Source organism: Microcebus murinus, chromosome 2 (assembly GCF_040939455.1).
Source record: "Microcebus murinus isolate Inina chromosome 2, M.murinus_Inina_mat1.0, whole genome shotgun sequence".
Taxonomy (NCBI): domain Eukaryota; kingdom Metazoa; phylum Chordata; class Mammalia; order Primates; family Cheirogaleidae; genus Microcebus; species Microcebus murinus.
The window spans coordinates 39,007,164-39,027,384 of NC_134105.1; the positions used below are offsets into that span (position 1 = coordinate 39,007,164).

At 36.2% G+C, this 20,221-nt stretch overlaps 2 protein-coding genes and 2 long non-coding RNA genes across 11 annotated transcripts in view; 2 read left to right on the plus strand and 2 right to left on the minus strand.

Moving 5' to 3' along the window:
- Positions 1–550, plus strand: part of LOC142864858 (uncharacterized) — a 43,070-nt gene extending 42,520 nt beyond the window's left edge. Inside the window, exon 3 of the long non-coding RNA XR_012915169.1 lies at positions 67–550. This is a non-coding gene — a long non-coding RNA (uncharacterized LOC142864858). The remainder of the gene's footprint in view (positions 1–66) is intronic.
- Positions 1–20,221, minus strand: part of EPS15 (epidermal growth factor receptor pathway substrate 15) — a 151,979-nt gene that overhangs the window by 25,913 nt on the left and 105,845 nt on the right. For 6 of the 8 annotated variants that reach the window (XM_012776183.3, XM_012776185.3, XM_012776181.3 and 3 more), the window contains 6 exons: positions 19,630–19,833; positions 17,370–17,486; positions 16,496–16,586; positions 13,335–13,370; positions 12,256–12,392; positions 1,990–2,059 (listed from right to left, as the gene is read on the minus strand). In XM_012776183.3, the coding sequence (XP_012631637.1) occupies positions 1,990–2,059; positions 12,256–12,392; positions 13,335–13,370; positions 16,496–16,586; positions 17,370–17,486; positions 19,630–19,833 (655 nt within the window). The remainder of the gene's footprint in view (positions 1–1,989; positions 2,060–12,255; positions 12,393–13,334; positions 13,371–16,495; positions 16,587–17,369; positions 17,487–19,629; positions 19,834–20,221) is intronic. The other 2 variants (XR_012915165.1, XM_075998282.1) reach the window with 1 other exon arrangement.
- LOC142864857 (small ribosomal subunit protein eS1) lies at positions 3,803–4,647 on the plus strand. The gene has a single exon (XM_075998300.1). It carries the CDS (start codon positions 3,831–3,833, stop codon positions 4,623–4,625), a length of 795 nt encoding a protein of 264 aa, XP_075854415.1. The 5' UTR covers positions 3,803–3,830; the 3' UTR covers positions 4,626–4,647.
- LOC142864860 (uncharacterized) lies at positions 4,704–9,436 on the minus strand. The gene is made up of 3 exons (XR_012915170.1): positions 9,227–9,436; positions 6,063–8,862; positions 4,704–5,716 (listed from the first exon to the last, which is right to left on the minus strand). It is a non-coding gene; the product is annotated as an uncharacterized LOC142864860 (long non-coding RNA).

A 20,221-nucleotide genomic window follows, 5' to 3' on the forward strand; every position in this document is an offset into this window, starting at 1 on the left:
TGATTAACAATAATAATTCTTAGCCCTTCCTAGGCTACTATAGTCATTTATTCTACCACTTTACAGGAAATAACCAGGAGCTGGAATTTAAAGAGAAGACCAACAGAAGAGACGCCATGAGAAACCATTTACAGTAAAACTGTAGTCTACGACTTCAGCCTTAACCTGATTATTCCTCCACCTATAAAAAAGCTTTTGGGAAAACGTCTGTTTTTTCTTGAACATGCTGTATATGTCCTACCTCCATTCTATGTTCATGTTGCTCTCTTTGTTTTATATATACTCTCTCTCAGTATCTACTTTCTAAAATTCTAGCTTATGCGTTCAAGGCATACCACAAAAGCTATGTTCTCCTTTGAAATCATTCATGCTTTGCTCTTAATGTGATCTCCCCTTTCTTTAAATCTTTGCAGCTTTAATTAACTTTATGGCACTTACCATTTCCATAGTGTGGGCAATCAAGTTAATTATAAATGTGTTAACCTTTGATTTTATGAAAATCATATAATATCTTTCTAATCATATAATATCACTAGCAATATATTCATTCACCAGCTTAGTAATAAGGGTCTAAAAAAACATGTATTTTAAGATATAATTTAACCACGGTTAATACAAACCTTTTATTTTTTATTTTATTGTTTTTTTAATACAAGCCTTTTAGAAGTCTCATTTTGCTCTCATTCTAAGTTTCTGTTTAAATCAATATCCAGAACTATGTTAAATATTGTCCTTTTAACATTCCACACTCTTGCTACTCATGTTGCGAGTTCATTTCCAACTTGAAAACAATGCACTCTGCCAAATCTCATCTTATTACAGTTTGTTCAATATAAGAAATCCTATTTGTAAAGGCATTTCTATTAATCATTTTCTATGCTCATAATCTTTAATTTGTCCCAATTAGCAAATTTGTAACAACTCACTCCATATTCATCTGGAAAACGAAAGCAACCTATTTTCAGCATGACATTAAAGTATTTACATGTTTGAGTTCATGTTCCTCTAATTTACTGCTCTCCCAAACAATAACTGGTCTGTTTATCTGTTATATTTTTAAATGAATAGTGAAAAAGAAGCAGAGTTACTTAAGTTGAAAACCTTTTAGATTCTGTCAGACCTAGGTATGAAGGTTGGTTTTACCTGGTTGAAATCTAGTAAACTGTACAATCTTCATCAAGTTACTTAATGTTCTGGTGCTCAGTTTCCTTACATTTAAAATGAAGCTATTACTTAAAGGTTATTAAAAGAATAAATGAAAAATTAGATATCATAAATAAAGCATGAAGACTGGATACTAGAATAACATTCGGCTTTTCTCTGTAACAGAATCTATTTGTATTTTCATTATCTATTGGAGGCCATATATATTTTAACTTAGACACAGATCTGTAAGAGTCAATGCTGACTCTGAAGCTGCAAAGCAACAATGCCTTTTATAAAGCAAAACATTTTTATTGGTTTTACTGATATTGGGTAGAATACATATTCTAGTAAGATTTTTAACATGAACAATAAATGAGACAATGAATGAATAAGAAAAGTAGAAAGTGATACAGAAATGCTTGTTGCTACTATTATTGGTAGATGATTTTTCTTTTTTTTAAAAGAGATGGGGTCTTGCTCTCTTGCTGGAGTGCACTAGGGTGATCATAGCTCACTGCAACCTTGGACCCTGGGCTCAAGTGATCCTCCTGTCTCAAGCCTAGCTGAAACTACAGGCATGCACCACCACATCTAGCTAATGTTTTTATTTCTTGTAGAGACACGGTTTCACAATGTTGCCCAGACAGGTCTTAAACTTCCTGCTTTGGCCTTCCAAACTGCTAGAATTACAGGTGTGAGCCACTGTGGCCAGCCAGTAGATTGACTCAAATTATGAATAATTTTAAAGCCATAAACAATAGGATGAATGTTTAGAGACAAAGAAAAAAGAATTTTAAAATGTAATGTATAATGCTAAATAAAACTGATAAATTATTTGTTTACCTGAATCACTTGCTGCAACAACAACTGTTCCACCAGGAGCAAAAGGGTCATTGTGCTTCACTGTTTCTACCTAAACAAATTATATAAAACCATGAATGAGAGCAGCGACATTTCTTAGCTGAAACTTCATTTCCACCCCAAAGAATATACTCTTTGCAAATTCTACGTTAATTAAGGAATACAAGCATTAGGAACAAATGTTTCCCCCAAGTGATTTGCAATCTTACTAAATGAAAATGATATACTTTATTTTCTAATCTTAACTAAGAAAAACACTCATTTTTAAAAGTGCATGAAATAGACCTATGGCTTAACAAATAAGTATTAAGTGATCACCCATGTAATCATCTCCCAGCAAACTGCCAACACCTTAGAAGTCTTCATGTGGCTCTCTCAAATCACAATTTTGACTTTGGTAGTATTCATTTTTTTATTCTTCAAAATAATTGCTATTTTTATAGATGTACACTATGTAAGTTTTTATTTTGAAATAATTTGGATTTAGAGAAGAGTCGTAAAGATAGTACAGAGTTCCCATACATTCTTCACTTAGCTTCCTCTAATGTTAATATCTCACATAATCATGGTATATCTATTAAAACTATGGAATTAACCCTGGTACAAAACTATGAGCTCACACCTATAATTCCAGCATTTTGGGAAGCCAAGGCAGGATGATCGCTTGATGCCAGGAGTTCAAAATCAGCCTGACCAACACAGTGAGACCCTGTCTTTACAAAAAGAGAAAAATTAGCTGGGCATGGTGGCACATGTCCGTAGTCCCAGCTACTTGACAGGCTGAGACAGAAGGACTGCTTGAACCCAGAAGTTTCAGTGAGCTATGACGATGCCACTACGCTCCAGCCAGATGACAGAGCGAGACTGTTTCAAAAAAAAAGAAAAACTCCTAAAAATGCTAGACAAAGAATTCAAAATATTGATTTTAAAGAAGCTCAAATCAGATACAAGAGAAATCTGAAAAACAATACAAAGAAATTGGAAAAATCTATTCAGGGTATGAATGAGAAATTTACCAAGAAGATATTTTAGAAAAAAACAAATTCTGGAACTGAAAAACTAATTTAAAAAAATACAAAATGCATTTGACAGCTTCAATAATAGACTAGGCCAAGGAGAATCTCAGAACTTGAAGGCAGGTCTTTTGAAACAATCCAGTTAGACAAAAATAAGGAAAAAAGAATAAAAAAGAATGAACAAAGCCTTCAAGACATCTGGGACTACATAAAGTGATCAAACTTACAAACTATTGGTATTCCTGAGGCAGAAGGGAGACCAAAAAGTTTAGAAAACCTACTTAAGGAAATAATTGATAAAAACTTCCCAAGTCTAGCAAGGGAGTTAGACATCCAGATACAGGAGGCTCAGCAATCCCCAGGCAAATACACAGCAAAAATGACTTCACCATGGCATATTATATTCAGGATGTCTACAGTCAAAATGAAAGAAAGAATTTTAAAATTAGCAAAAGTATTCAGGCACCTATAAAGGAAACCCCATCAGACTGACAGCAGACTTCTCATCAGAAACTTTACAGGCCAGAAGAGAATTGCATGGCATTTTCAAAGTGCTGGAAGAAAAAAAAAACCCGTCAACCGATAACCTTATCTTTCCAGAAGAAGCTTGATATATGAGGGGGATATTAAGTCTTTCCTAGACAAGTGAACAATGAAGAAATTTGTCACCACTTGATCAGTCCTATAGGAAACATGCAAAGGAGTCTTGAACATAGAAATGAAAGATCAATATTCAAAAAACACAAAAATACAAAATGTCAAGCCTTATAAAACAACCACACACCTTTTGGCTCCCTGAGCAGCACCATGGCGGTCGGCAAGAACAAGCGCCTTACGAAAGGCGGCAAAAAGGGAGCCAAGAAGAAAGTGGTTGATCCATTTTCTAAAAAAGATTGGTATGATGTGAAGGCACCTGCTATGTTCAATATAAGAAATATTGGGAAAACACTAGTCACCAGGACTCAAGGAACGAAAATTGCCTCCGATGGCCTCAAGGGTCGTGTGTTTGAAGTGAGCCTTGCTGATCTGCAAAATGATGAAGTTGCATTTAGAAAATTCAAGCTGATTACTGAAGATGTTCAGGGCAAAAACTGTCTGACTAATTTTCATGGCATGGACCTTACCCGTGACAAAATGTGTTCCATGGTTAAAAAATGGCAGACTATGATCGAAGCTCACGTTGATGTCAAGACTACCGATGGTTATTTGCTTCGTCTATTCTGTGTTGGTTTTACTAAAAAACGCAACAATCAGATACGGAAGACCTCTTATGCTCAGCACCAACAGGTCCGCCAAATCCGGAAGAAGATGATGGAAATCATGACCAGAGAGGTGCAGACAAATGACTTGAAAGAAGTAGTCAATAAATTGATTCCAGACAGCATTGGAAAAGACATAGAAAAGGCTTGCCAATCTATTTATCCTCTCCATGATGTCTTCGTTAGAAAAGTAAAAATGCTGAAGAAGCCCAAGTTTGAATTGGGAAAACTCATGGAGCTTCATGGTGAAGGTAGTAGTTCTGGAAAAGCTACTGGTGATGAGACAGGCGCTAAAGTTGAACGAGCTGATGGATATGAACCACCAGTCCAAGAATCTGTTTAAAAGTCAGACTTTTAATAATGACAATAAAGTGTCCTATTTGTGAAAAAAAAAAAACAAACAAACAAAAAAAAAAAAACAACCACACAAAGAAAAGAATCAAATAGTAAAACCACAAAGTGGTTTTCATCAAACCACAAAGACAAGAAGAGACAAAGAAAGAATTTATAAACACCTAGAAAACAATTAACAACATGAGAGGAAGAAAGCCTCACATATCAATATTAACCTTGAATGTAAATGGGTTAAATGCTCTATTTAAAAGATACAGGCTAGCAGAATGGATAAGAAAAACATGATTGACTATATGCTGCTTACAAGAAATTCACCGTACCTGTAAAGACATATATAAACTAAGAGTAAAGGAGCAGAAAAAGATATTCCACACAAATAGAAATCAAAGGTGAGCAGGAGTAGATAAAACACACTTTATAAGTAAAAAACAGTAAAATAAGACAAAGAAGGTCATTATAATGATAAGAACATCAATTCAGCAAGAGAATATAACAATCCTAAAAAATATATATATATAATTATATATTATATTATATATATGATATATATTATATATATATATCATATATATATATTTTTTTTCCCCCAGATTCACAAAACAAATATTACTAGACCTAAAGAAAGAGACAGACTGCAATAGTGGGGTACTTCAACACCCCACTCACAGCACTAGATAGATCATTGAGACAGAAAATCTACTAAGAAACATTGGGTTAGGGTTAGACTAACTAGTCTAACTGGACATTAGACAAATGGACTTAACAGACATTTACAGAATATTCTACCTAACAAGTACAGAATAAATATTCTTTTCACCAGCATATGTAACATTCTTCAAGATAGAACACTTTAGGCCATGAAATAAGTCTTAACAAATTTTAAAAAATCAAAATCATATCAAGTATCTTCTCAGATCACAGTGAAATAATGCTAGCAATCAATATGAAAAGAAACTATGTAAATATTAATACATGGAAATTAAACAACATGGTCCTGAATGATCACTGGATCAATGAAGAAATAAGGAAATTTAAAATATTTTTGAAATGAATGAAAATGAAAATACAACATATCAAAACCTGTGAGAGGCCGGGCGCTGTGGCTCACGCCTGTAATCCTAGCTCTTGGGAGGCCGAGGCGGGAGGATTGCTCAAGGTCAGGAGTTCAAAACCAGCCTGAGCGAGACCCCGTCTCTACTATAAATAGAAAGAAATTAATTGGCCAACTGATATATATATAAAAAAATTAGCCGGGCATGGTGGCGCATGCCTGTAGTCCCAGCTACCCGGGAGGCTGAGGCAGAAGGATCACTCGAGCCCAGGAGTTTGAGGTTGCTGTGAGCTAGGACGCCATGGCACTCACTCTAGCCTGGGCAACAAAGCGAGACTCTGTCTCAAAAAAAAAAAAAAAAAAAAAAAAAAAAACCTGTGAGATACAGCAAAAGCAGTGGTAGGAGGGAAGTTTATAGCATTAAATGTCTACATGAAAGAGTAGAAAGTTTATCCCAGGCCATGTTGGTTTTAAAAAAAAAAAGATCTCCTTTCGTTTGGCCAAAATAATAGAAATAAAACTATTTTAATAAATTAATAAAGAAAAAAATTTTAAAAAAAGAGTAGAAAGATCAGCGTTGTGTGTGGCTCATACCTGTCATCCCAGCTGAGCACTGAATTAAGAGGCTGAGACAAGAGTACTGCTTGAGGTCAGGAGTTACAGGTCAGCCTTGAAACACAGTGAGACCCAATCTCTACTAAAAAAATTTTGAAAAATTAGCTGGGTATGGCGGTGCACACCTGTAGTTCTAGCTATCTGGGAGGCTGAGGTAGTAGGATTGAGCACACAAGTGTGAGGCTGTAGTGATCTATGATTGTGCAGCTACATTCCAGCCTGGGCAAGAAAATGAGACCTTGTCTCTAAGAGAGAAAAAATGTTGAAAGATCAGAAATTAACAACTTAACATCATACCTCAAGGAACTAGAGAAACAAGGATAAACCAAACCCAAAGTTAGCAGAAGAAAAGAAATAACAAAGATCAGAACTAAATGAAACAGAGACCAAAAAAATAATACAAAAGAACAATGAAAGGAAGTTGGTTCTTTGAAAAGATACACAAAATTGATAAACCACTAGCTATTGATCAAGAAAATAGGCCGGGCGAGGTGGCTCACGCCTGTAATCCTAGCTCTTGGGAGGCCGAGGCGGGCGGATTGCTCAAGGTCAGGAGTTCAAAACCAGCCTGAGCAAGAGCGAGACCCCGTCTCTACTATAAATAGAAAGAAATTAATTGGCCAACTGATATATATATAAAAAATTAGCCGGGCATGGTGGCTCATGCCTGTAGTCCCAGCTACTCGGGAGGCTGAGGCAGAAGGATCGCTCGAGCCTAGGAGTTTGAGGTTGCTGTGAGCTAGGCTGACGCCACGGCACTCACTCTAGCCTGGACAAAAAAGTGAGACTCTGTCTCAAAAAAAAAAAAAAAAAAAAAAAAAAAAGAAAAGAATAGAGAAGATCCAAATAAACACAATCAGAAATGAAAAAAGGAAATATTACAACTGATACGACAGAAATATAAAAAATCATCAGAGGCTATTAGAAACAACTATACACTCACAAACTAGAAAACCTAAAAAGAAATGGATACATTTCTAGAAATATACAACCTCCCAAGACTGAACCAGGAAGAAATACAACACCTGAGTGGACCAATAATGAGTAGCAAGATTGATTCAGCAAAAAATCTTCCCCCAAAAAGTTCACAATCATTTAGATTGACAGCCAAAATTTACCAAACATACAAAGAAGAACTAATACCAATCCTCCTGCAACAGTTCTTAAAAAATAAAAAATAAAAAGAGGAAGGGGGAATTCTCTCCAACTCATTCTTTAAGGCTAGTATTATCCATACCAAAACCAGAAAAGGCCTCAACAAAAAAAGAAAGCTACAGACTAATATACCTGATGAACACAGACAAAATATCCTCAACAAAATACTAGCAAATAGAATCCTATAGCACATTAAAAAGATATTACACCATGAACAAGTGTTTAGTTTTTTTTTTTTGAGACAGAGTCTTGTTTTATTGCCTGGGCTAGAGTGCCATGGCATCAGCCTAGCTCACAGCAACCTCAAACTCCTGGGCTCAAGCGATCCTACTGCTTTAGCCTCCCGGGTAGCTGGGACTACAGACATGCACCACCATGCCTGGCTAATTTTTTTTTCTTTCTGTTTTTAGTTGTTTGGCTATTTCTTTCTATTTATGGTAGAGATGGGGTCTCACTCTTGCTCAGGCTGGTCTCAAACTCCTGAGCTCAAGCAATCCTCCCACCTCGTCCTCCCAGAGTGCTAGGATTACAAGCGTGAGCCACCGTACCAACAAGTGGGTTTTTATACCAGGGATGCAAGGATGGTATAACATATGCAAATCTATGAATGTATTATTAATACATCACAGAATTAAGGACAAAAACCATATGATCATATCAATAGATGAAGAGAAAGCATTTGATAAATTTCAGCATCCCTTCATGATAAAAATTTTCAGTGAATTAGGCATTGAAGGAATATATCTTAAAATAATAAAGGCCATATAGGACAAACCCATAGCCAACATCATACTTAATGGGAAAAAGTTAAAGACATTTTCCCCAAAGAACTAGGTTCTTAAGTATGGAATGTTCAATTTCCGTAAGGACAAAGTTTGACAGTTGATATCTCTGACATTTCACTTTGACGCTTCTTTGTTTTATTTTTTATTGTGAAGGTACATCCTCATTCTTTCAAACACACGTTTTGGCCTGTGATTACCTTTCACATTTTTTCTTTAGAGCAATTTTTGTGAAATCATGGACAAGTAAAACATTCATGTTATTTTTGAATATGAGTTCCACTGTGGAACCAATATAGTGAAGACAGCTAGAAATATCAATAAAGTGTTTGGGAATGATGTGGTTAATGAACACACAGTACACTGATGGTTTGAGAAGTTCCATTCTGGTGATTTTTATATAGAAAATGAACCACATGGGTGACCTGAGACCAAGGTGGATAATGATGAGCTGAAAACTATAGCGGAAGCAAGTCCATCTCAACCTACGTGTGAATTAGCAGCAAGGTTTGGCATTACTATTCCAACAATATTGGACCATTTGAAACAGACAAGGTAAAGAAGCTGGATAGATGGGTTTTACATTAAATAAGCTTCAGAGGAGAAATTGTCTCAAAGCTTGCCTTTTGGCCGGGCGCTGTGGCTCACGCCTGTAATCCTAGCTCTTGGGAGGCCGAGGCGGGCGGATTGCTCAAGGTCAGGAGTTCAAAACCAGCCTGAGCAAGAGCGAGACCCCGTCTCTACTATAAATAGAAAGAAATTAATTGGCCAACTGATATATATATATATAAAAAATTAGCCGGGCATGGTGGCGCATGCCTGTAGTCCCAGCTACTCGGGAGGCTGAGGCAGAAGGATCACTCGAGCCCAGGAGTTTGAGGTTGCTGTGAGCTAGGCTGACGCCACGGCACTCACTCTAGCCTGGACAACAAAGCGAGACTCTGTCTCAAAAAAAAAAAAAAAAAAAAAAAAAAAAAAAAAGCTTGCCTTTGCTGTCATGACATAAAGGTGAACCATTTTTATACTACATTGTTACGTCTGATAAAAAATGGATTCTTTTTGACAACTGCAAGCATTCAGCACAATGGCTGGATAAAGATTAAGTGCTGAAACACAGTACAAAACCGAATATTCATCAAGAAAAGCTAATAATGTCTATCTGGTGGTCCAGCGCTGGTATTATCCACTACAGCTTCATGAAACGCTGGTATTATCCACTACAGCTTCATGAAACCTGATCAATGCATTACAGCAGATGTCTACTGCAACCAAATGGATGAAATGATGAGGATGCTTGTGACTAAGCAGCCAAGACTGTTACTACAGAAGCTGGACTTGGAAACTCTCTTGTCATCCACTGTATTCACCAGACCTTGCACCAATTGACTACCACTTCTTCCAGACTTTGGACCACTTCTTGTAAGGAAAAACATTCAATTCTCAACAAGCTGTGGAAAACGCCTTTCATGATTTCATCACCATCCGCTCTCCAGGTATCTTCATTGCTGGCATAAGCAAGCTACTATTAAGATGGCAAAACTATGTCGATAGTTTAGGCACATACTTTGGTTATTTGTACTGCTTCTTATTTGAGATATAATAAATTATACTTTTGGTTCAAAATTGGACACTTCAGGCCGGGTGCGGTGGCTCACGCCTATAATCCTAGCTTTCTGGGAGGCTGAGGTGGGCGGATTGCTCAAGGTCAGGAGTTCAAAACCAGGCTGAGCAAGAGCGAGACTCCGTCTCTACTATAAATAGAAAAAAATTAATTGGCCAACTGATATATATATAAAAAATTAGCCGGGCATGGTGGTGCATGCCCGTAGTCCCAGCTACTCGGGAGGCTAAGGCAGGAGGATCGCTTGAGCCCAGGAGTTTGAGGTTGCTGTGAGCTAGGCTGACGCCACGGCACTCACTCTAGCCTGGACAACAAAGCGAGACTCTTTCTCAAAAAAAAAAAAAAAAAAAAAAAAATTGGACACTTCAGATTTTTTTTTTTTTTTTTTGAGACAGAGTCTCACTTTGTTGTCCAGGCTAGAGTGAGTGCTGTGGCGTCAGCCTAGCTCACAGCAACCTCAAACTCCTGGGCTCGAGTGATCCTCCTGCCTCAGCCTCCCGAGTAGCTGGGACTACAGGCATGTGCCACTATGCCCAGCTAATTTTTTATATATATATATCAGTTGGCCAATTAATTTCTTTCTGTTTATAGTAGAGACGGGGTCTCGCTCTTGCTCAGGCTGGTTTTGAACTCCTGACCTTGAGCAATCCGCCCGCCTCGGCCTCCCAAGAGCTAGGATTACAGGCGTGAGCCACAGCGCCCGGCCTGACACTTCAGATTTAATGACCTAATACCAACTAACCTCTCTAAGCATCATTTACTTTATTTGAGAATAACAATCTCATAGGATTATTGTGGAAATTAAATGAGACAATGTATAGAAAGAGCTTAGAACTATCCCTGGTACATAAAAGAGATTAGATCAACTACAGCTCTTATCATATTTCCAATTTAGGTTTTGTTTCATTCTTAATGGTGAAATTATAAGCTGCCAACAAGGGCAATGTTCCTTTTGAAATTTGGAGAGAAAAAACAAAAAGTAGAACAAATGGCAGAAAAACCTCACAGGGGAGAGGAACAGAAGGAACATGTTTATTTTTAAATTGGGAACAGATGATTTGGCTTTTTGCTCTTTAAATGATAGGATTAGAGAATGAGAGGTGAGGAGAAGAATTCAGGTTGCAGCAATTTCAGAAGATTTGGCAAATGGGTCTACACTGCAACTCAGTGTTATAGGAAAACAGAGTATCTAGTAGCCTGTGGAAACAACAAATGCTCAGTTACAGAGGTATTTATCCAATTTTATATCGATGGAAAATACCAACTGTTAGCCAAGTGGCTCTTTACTGAATAGAGAAAGGAAACAATTCAAAAATGCCAAAATCTTTAAAAGAATCAATTACTCTTTTAAGGAAATATTCATAATCTAAAGTATTATAAGAAAAATTTTTTTGCTTCAAATGCCTATCAACCAATTGCCCCTTTGTGAGTCCAGTTTACTTACAGACATAAAACTGCCGCCTCAAAAACTAAGTCAACAAATATAAATTTAAAAAAAATACAAAAAACCCTCCAAAACCATTCCTAATTATTGAAATTGGATGATGGCTACACAGAGGCTTGTTAAAATATTTCATGATATTACTCTATTTTGAGTATTTTAAAATATCCATAATATAAAGGTTTTTTTAAAAGCCTCCAGATGAGAAAGCACTTAGTTGTATGAACTTGAGCATGTAAGTTAATTTTTCTGAGTCTCAATGTCCTTTATTTTTGAAATAAGGGGTATCAACACCTTTATATGGTTGATATGAAGATTACAAACAATGAATGTAAAACATTTAGAAGTACCTGGATCACAGTGTGTGGTTATTAAATAGTGATTGTCGTTGTAGGTCTGTACCATTCTCAAGAGAGCCTGACATTTAGTGGGAATTTGTACTTCATAAGATTAATTTTACAGATGTGTCTATGAAATAACATACAATGATTTTATCTTCTCCCATCCAAGTACTAACCAGGCCCGACCCTGCTTAGCTTCTGAGATCAGACGAGATCGGGCGCGTTCAGGGTGGTATGGCCGTAGACTGATTTTATCTTCTAAAACATCACTGCTGTTCCTTTTAAAGTAATTTTCACTATTTTAATAAGACACCAAACATTTCAGAAAAACTTTACTAGCTTATGGATTTCTGATCATTTTAAATATTCTCAACAGGATAAGATTTGTTCCCTTGAAGAATGGACTTCACTTATGGACACCGTAGTTAATTCCAGTGAATGATCAAACTATGAAATGCCAGTCTGAACCAAAAACTAGATGAGTTGGTATGAGACTGAAATTCTTATATGGCTCACTGGAAGCAATCTAAATGAGGATTCTTTTATCACTGTATTTCAAGAAACTTACTTAGGACACATTAACCACTTAACAGTTTTTAATCCTCCCACTTACCGATGTATTACTGCTATTGTTGGCTGCACTGAAAGGGTCAGTGCTTGAAGTGGCAAAAGGATCAGTGGAAGACTGCTTGAAGAAACAGTCAGATGCAAATGGATCTGAACCTTTGAAAGGATCACCACCAAATGGATCTAAGAAAATAAAGCACAAATATAAGCGATTAACAAAATCCTTGCACTAAATTTCCCATCACCTGAAGGCATAATCATTGCCTTAAAAGACATTTTGAACTCGTGCAGAATCTAAGTTAGGTACTTGTTTCACAGATTCCTTTGTGATTTTGACAAAAGATACAGAGCCTTTCACCTAATACACTTATTTTTAAAGTAGCATATAACTGCAAGGAATTTAATTTTATACCCCTTTATTTTATGCTATCGTAATTAAATAAAACAACAAAAACATCTAAATGTATACTCTCTGAGCTCAGGGCAAATAGCCAATAGTTTAGAACAGGTTTGGGAAGCAAAACTAAATGATAAACAAGATTTGCTTTATTCTAATAAAAACTCTCAAAATATCTTTAAAAGTCTGACATTCAGTAATTCTTCCAGAGGTTTCCTTTTCCCCTATTCACATGAATGGGCTGTAATTTTAGGAAAACAAAATTACGTATTAAACTACATAATAGTGTAGGTCATTATGCACACATAACTTTTAGTTAATAAGGAGAAATCAAAATAAATGTTATCGAAAGCACCAAAGTCGAAAACACTAACATCATTTTTTAAAAAGCTAACAGTTTATTAAGCAAATTCACAAGAATATACCACTCTCTTTCTGAAAATGCCAGGCACATATATCATCTTACTGGTGTTTCAGATCAGTTTCAAAACTAAATAAAAAGAAAGTCCATTTCCTCTAACTGTTACTACCCAACTTGTAACCTCTCATTTCTAAATACAACATTATTTATCCTAAGATTTTTCTAAAGACTTGAAAAAAGAAAACGAAAGATAATTTAAAAAATTTATCAAATAAAAAAAATTAAAAATAAATAAATAAATACAACATAAGCTTATAATTAAGCAGAATTGAATTAAAGCTAAGATGGAACTCAACAATATACTGACCAATTTTCCCAAAAGGATCATCCTTGAAAGGATCACCTGTGATAAAATAAATAAGCAGAAATCAAAATAACAACCTTTATTGTTGTGACATTATTACTTGAAGAGTAACTTTAAAACAAAAGCACAGTATCTTAACACAAATCAATAACTCCACCTCAAAGGATATAAAATAATAACAAAGGGTATAGGCAGAACTCAACAGACCTCACAAAAGAGGCAAATTTGGTTATTTCAGGGAGTCTTGCTGTGTCACCCAGGCTGTAAATCATAGCACACTGAAATCTTGAATTCCTGAGCTCAAGTGATCCACCCACCTTTGGTCTCCCCAAAGAGGTGGGATTACAGGTATGAGCCACTGCGCCAGGCTAAAGAAGCAAATCTGAAGTAGAGCCAACTATACTTACCTTGCTCACAAGTTGAGGTTATAGACAGAGGAGTAGACAAATATGACAGCAAAAATTTTACTAACAAAACCTCTACTCTTCACAGGAATGCTGGGAGAGTATTATCAACATCCATTCAGAAATGAAGATGTTGAGCTTTGCCAAAGCAAAACAAAACATTTTATAGAATTTAAGAGTCCAGGCCGGGCCTGGTGGCTCACTCCTGTAATCCTAGCACTTTGTGAAGCCGAGGCAGGCAGATCACTCAAGGTCAAGAGTTTGAAACCAGCCTGAGTGAGACCCCTCTCTACTAAAAATAGAAAGAAATTAATTGACCAACTAAAAATATACATACAAAAAAATTAGCCAGGCATGGTGGCGCATGCCTGTAGTCCCAGCTACTCGGGAGGCTGAGGCAATAGGATCGCCTGAGCCCAGGAGATTGAGGTTGCTGTGAGCTAGGCTGATGCCACGGCACTCACTCTAGCCTGGGCAACAAAGTGAGACTTTGTCTCAAAAAAAAAAAGAGTCCAGAAATAAATCCTCACATTAATGGTCGTTTGATTTTTGACAAGAGTACCAAGAATACATGATGGAGAAAGAGCAATCTTTCAAAAAAATGGTGTTAAGATAACTGGATATCCACACACAAAAGAACGAAGTTTGACCCACTATCTCACACCATATACAAAAATGGACTCAAAATGAATCAAAGATCTAAATGTAATAGCTAAACTATAAAACTCTTAATTAGAGGGACTGGGCGTGGTGGCTCATGCCTGTAATCCTAGCACTTTGGGAGGCTGAGGTGGGAGGATTGCTTGAAGTCAGGAGTTCAAGACTAGCCGGAGCAAAAGCTATCAAAAATAGAAAAAATTAGCCAGGCATGGTGGCAGGCATCTGTAGTCTTAGCTACTCAGCAGGCTGAAGCAGAAGGATCATTTGAGCCCAGGAGTTTGAGGCTGCAGTGAGCTATGATAACACTACTGCACTCTACCTGGGGTGACAGAATGAGAAAACAACTCTTAGAGAAAGAAAACATAGGAGTACATCTTTGTGACTTTGGATTAGATAATGGTTTCTTAGATATGACACCAAAAGCACAAGTGACAGAAGAAAAAAACAGACAAGTTAGACTTCACCAAAATTAAAATCTTTTGTGTTTAATTGCACACCATCAAGAACATGAAAAGATAACACAGAATGTAAGAAAATATTTGTAAATCATATATATTTGACAAGGGAATTCTATTCAGAATATGTAAAGAACTTTTCTAATCCAACAATAAAAAGATAACCCAATTTAAAAAATGGGCAAAATGATGTGAATAAGCATTTGTCCAAAGAAGGTATATAAATGGCCAATAAGCATATAGAAAGATGTTCAACATTACTCACTAGAAAAACACAAATCAAACTCACAATGAGATACCATTCATCATACCCACTAGTATGACTATAATTAAAAGGTTAGTTAATTAACAAGGTGTTGGCAAGGATATAGACAAATTGCAACCCACATATAATGGTAGTAGGAATGTAAAATGGTGCAGCCTCTTTCAAAAATAGTCTGACAGTTCCTCAAATGATTAAACATAGAGGTACCAATTAAACATAGTTACCATATGACCTGATATATACCCAGGAGATATAAAAACATATGTACACACACAAAAACTTGTACACAAATGTTCATAGCAGTATTATTCCTAAGAGGCAATAACCCAAATGTCCATTGACCAATGAATAAGTAAAATGTGATATACCCATCCAATGAAATATTATTTGTCAATAAAAAGGAATGAAGTATTGAAACATACTACAACATGAGTGAACCTTGAAGGTATTATGTTAAGTGAAGAAGGCATACATAAAAGGACACATATTGTATAATTCCACAAATAGGGAAATCTACTGAGACAGAAAGTAGATTAGTGAATGCGTAGGGCTGGAGGCTGAGACTTGACTGCTATTAGGTATGAAGTTTCTTTATGAAGTGATGAAAAATGTTCCAAAATTAGATTGTGGTGATGACTATAAAACTGGGACTATACTAAAAACCATTAAATTGTACACTTTAAATGTATAATTTCTATATCTTTCAACACTTTACATATCTCAATAAAGCCGTTTAAAAAGAAAAGAGTTCTAATATCTGGATTCATGTCTGCCAAAACCCTGAGCAAGTTATTTCGCCTGTGTGCCTTAGTTTCCCATCTTTAAAACTGTCATCAAATGACCAAGGAGTTTCACAGGGTAATTCTGGAAATAAAATAAAAATGCAAAAAAGCTTTGATACAAGCAATATTTAACATATTTTATACTGACATGAGACATTTTAACTTATCAAACTTTGTTTTTTCAATAAGACTTAAGGTAGGCACCTTAAAGGGAGGGATCAGACTTCTAATGCTGCTACAATTTCCACTGTTTTAAAAACAGTTTGGCATTTTTAGTAAATAATTGCTGGTTGACTTAAGAGTACAAAAGTACACAATCTCCTCTACTGGTCTATAACATCTCTTTTCTTTGGTCCCTATCTGAAGAAACATACTCTTAAGGTGGGTACCCTAGGGCATAATCAAAGGCTTAGTCCCAGGATTTAGTTGCCTGTGGAAGATAAATACTAGCAAATCTAAACATATAAACTCTCACTCTCATTTCTACTTTTACTGTGACAACTTGGCTCTCAAAACTGATGCCCTGATTCTTACACAGTTTATACATTAAAAAGCCCTTTTTTGGGCTAAATCTTTGATATAAAAAAAGAGTACTTACTGCCAACAAAAGGATCGGTCTGGAAAAAATCCAAGTTTGTATCTGCAACTGCATCTGTTAGTGAACTTGAGTGTACATTAAATGGATCTTCCTAAAAATAATTTTAAATTAAAAAAAAATTTTTAGAAACCAAAGTTTTAAAAGGTAACATTTTATAATAAAATAATACATATTCAGGTCATGCACATACTTTGAAAAATCAATTGATGGTAATATAACAAATGTTTTTGTAGTTATAAAGTATATTTAACACATTTTTCTCTTTTCTTAGCCTAAAACAGAGTCTAATCCATCTAAGGAAACCAGTGATAAGAATATTTTTTAAATTAATTAATTTGTTTATATATATATATTTTTATATATATATATATATATGTATTTTTTTTTTAAGCTCTTTTTTTTTTTTTTTGAGACAGAGTCTTGTTTTGTTGCCTGGGCTAGAGTGCCATGGTGTCAGCCTAACTCACAGCAACCTCCAACTCCTGGGCTCCAGCGATCCTCCTGCCTCTCTCTCAAGTAGCTGGGACTACAGGCATGCGCCACCATGCCCGGCTAATTTTTTCTATGTATTTTTAGTTGGCCAATTAATTTCTTTCTATTTTTAGTAAAGACGGGGTCTAGCTCTTGCTCAGGCTGGTTTCTGAACTCCTGACCTTGAGCGATCCTCCCGCCTCAGCTTCCCAGAGTGCTAGGATTACAGGCGTGACCACCACACCTGGCCTGTTTATATATTTTTAAGAGCCAGTTGTCACAGTTGGCCTCACACTTCTGGGCTCAAGTAATCCTCCTGCCTCAGCCTCCCGAGTAGCTAGTATGATAGACACGTACTACCACACCTGTCAATGGGAACATTTAAATATAAAATTATTTTTACCTCTTTTGAATGTCTGTCACTGTCAAATTCAGGACAAACTTCTTCATTAACAGCTACAGTCAGCACTTCGTTTTCATCAGTCATACCTGAAGGTGGTATTTCAGGACTACTTCTTGCCTACAAAATATTAATGCCAATGGACTAATAATATACTTTTATACTTGGCAGAGGAAACTGACAAAGGATAATGAAAAATTATTTAAAAATTTAAAAAGACAAGCAGAATATATTTATTGAATGATCTTTCTTAGGATCATTGAAAACTGTGCCATTAAACTTCAAAGTTACTCATGTCGGGAGCCTCCGGGTCCTCTTTAAACCCCAGCTAGAATAAGACTCCTAGCCTTGCTCACTCTACCTCTTACCTCTTTCTCAAATCCTTCCCTTCTTCTCCATCTTCACTGTCACTATCATTATTTCTGGTCCAGATAAATGTAGTAGCCTTCCTTCCAACTGCTTTCCTGTCTCTAATATATGCTCTTCCAATTATCTTCTTTGTAGTAGCCAAAGTAATAAATCTAAAATGTGAATTTGGTCATGACCCTTCTAGTTACAAGTCCTTTGATGGTTTCCCATTACTTTACTGACAGTGAGTAAAAGGCTAAAGAAGTAGCAGAGGCAATCTTTGTTTCATACTACTCTTATGTGTTTAAAGAATAACCTAGTAATCTGCCTTTTGTTATTAAAAGAAAACTGTATAACATACATATGACCACACTGTCTAAATAAAATCAAGTCTGTTAATTTTTCATTTTTTTTTTTTTTTTTTGGTTTGTTTTTTTTGAGACAGAGTCTCGGTTTGTTGCCCAGGCTAGAGTGAGTGCCATGGCATCAGCCTAGCTCACAGCAACCTCCAACTCCTGGGCTCAAGCAATCCTGCTGCCTCAGCCTCCCGAGTAGCTGGGACTACAGGCATGTGCCACCATGCCCAGCTAATTTTTTCTCTATATATTAGTTGGCCAATTAATTTCTTTCTGTTTATAGTAGAGACGGGGTCTCACTCTTGCTCAGGCTGGTTTTGAACTCCTGACTTCAAAAGCAATCTGCCCGCTTTGGCCTCCCAGAGAGCTAGGATTACAGGCGTGAGCCACTGCGCCCGGCCAATTTTTCATTTTTAACACCTTTCAAACTTGTATGCTTCTCATCATCTCTCCTGTTACTGATTAAGCGCAGACTAAAACAAACAACTCTTACACAGACTATTCCAACAGTCTCTTAACATATCTCCATGTCTGCAGTCTCACTCTCCAATCCATTTTCCACATTTCTAAAAGGTAAATTGAATCATGTCACTTCTTGTTTAAAAGTCTTTAATGGCTACTCACTGTAGTAAGATAAATCCCTCAATGCTCTAAGATGAATCCAAATTTCTTACCCTCTGGTTCTTTCTAACCTAAAAGTACCTGGTCATTTTTATCCAGGTACATATCATAATCACCTATAGAATTTGTTTTTTAAATATATGTACCTGGCTCCATCCCAGAAACTCTAGTTTAGCAAATTTGGGGTAGGGAATATACATCTATATTTTGATAAAGTACCCAGACAGAGGTAATGCAGATGCCTACTAGGAGAGAGCATCATCTCTTACAAATATCCTCTCTACCATCACAATATATCCAAAATGTCTCATGATTCTGTACTACGTTTTCTCCCACCTTGTACCTATGCTAATACTGTTTTCTCTCCCAGAAACGTATCACCTTTCTCTTTGCTTAACCCCTTCTTACTTGTCAAGGCTCACTTGCAAAGCTTTCCCTAAAAAATCCTTTCTAAGCCTCCTACACACTGTCCTGCCTGAATATCTTGTGCTTCCATTATTATAGCCCTATACTACTAGACTGTATGCTGCTTGATGGAAGGGTTAAAGGTCTTTTGTCTCTGTTGCTCTCACACATAATACAGCACTCTTGCATATGATTGAGGCTTCACAAATAATGGGTAAATGAATGTCCTCAATATTATGTAATAAAGAATTACTTTTAGTGTTGGGTGAGGGTACTTAAAAAAGTTTTTATCTATAGAACTCTGTTTTAAAAACATGCTCTTTAAAAAATAAATTAGCTAACTAAAATTATATTTTTATACTAGTTAAAACTGTTAGAATTGTTGGATCAGAACCCACTCTCTGCCTCTAAAAAAGAAATTTCAATTGTTCTCAGATGAGGCAAGGCCACATATTTATATGAGGTATGACGACAACAAAACTTTGACTGCATCAGGAAGTTGATTATGAAGATTATAGAACTATTAGACTCACTGGAGACTCCTGGTGTATGGGCTCAGACTCTAGGTTGCTCTGGCCTTCACCATGTTCATTAAGGTTAGCTGTTTCACTGCTGCTGGTGCTGAGGCTGCAATAATCTGTTGCACCATTTACAAGAATGCCATGTGGGCTACTGCACCAATTTAATTGATTGTTATGATTTTCCAGATCTTTCATTTCCATCAGTTTCATTTGCATCTACCAACACAAAGTAGAAACACAGAACAGAATTTATTACAAGACAGACATGTACAATAAAAATGGCTATACCCCTAGACTTGGTCAAGGAAAAATTTGCTTCCTTTAAGTAGAATCCTCTGGGAATGCTGTATGACTTACAGGAAAGATTTCAGAAACCTCTCCCAATAAGTTCTCCTCTTGAAATTCCAAGATACATGGATTTGCTTTTGTACATCTTTTGACATCTCTTAAGAATTTTGGTTCAAATAACTGTACATTGGCAGTCTTTTGGGGTATAATTAGAAAAAGAAGGGCCAGGGTCCTGGGGAAAAAGAAGAGTAACTGAGAAAGAGAAGATTTTGTGATGAAGCTTTAGGAGAAATAAAGGAAGTTGAATAAAAGGCTT

Bases quoted from the DNA above. Each gene is read 5' to 3' on its own strand.
- LOC142864857 (XM_075998300.1), top strand. From the start codon at position 3,831: ATGGCGGTCGGCAAGAACAAGCGCCTTACGAAAGGCGGCAAAAAGGGA.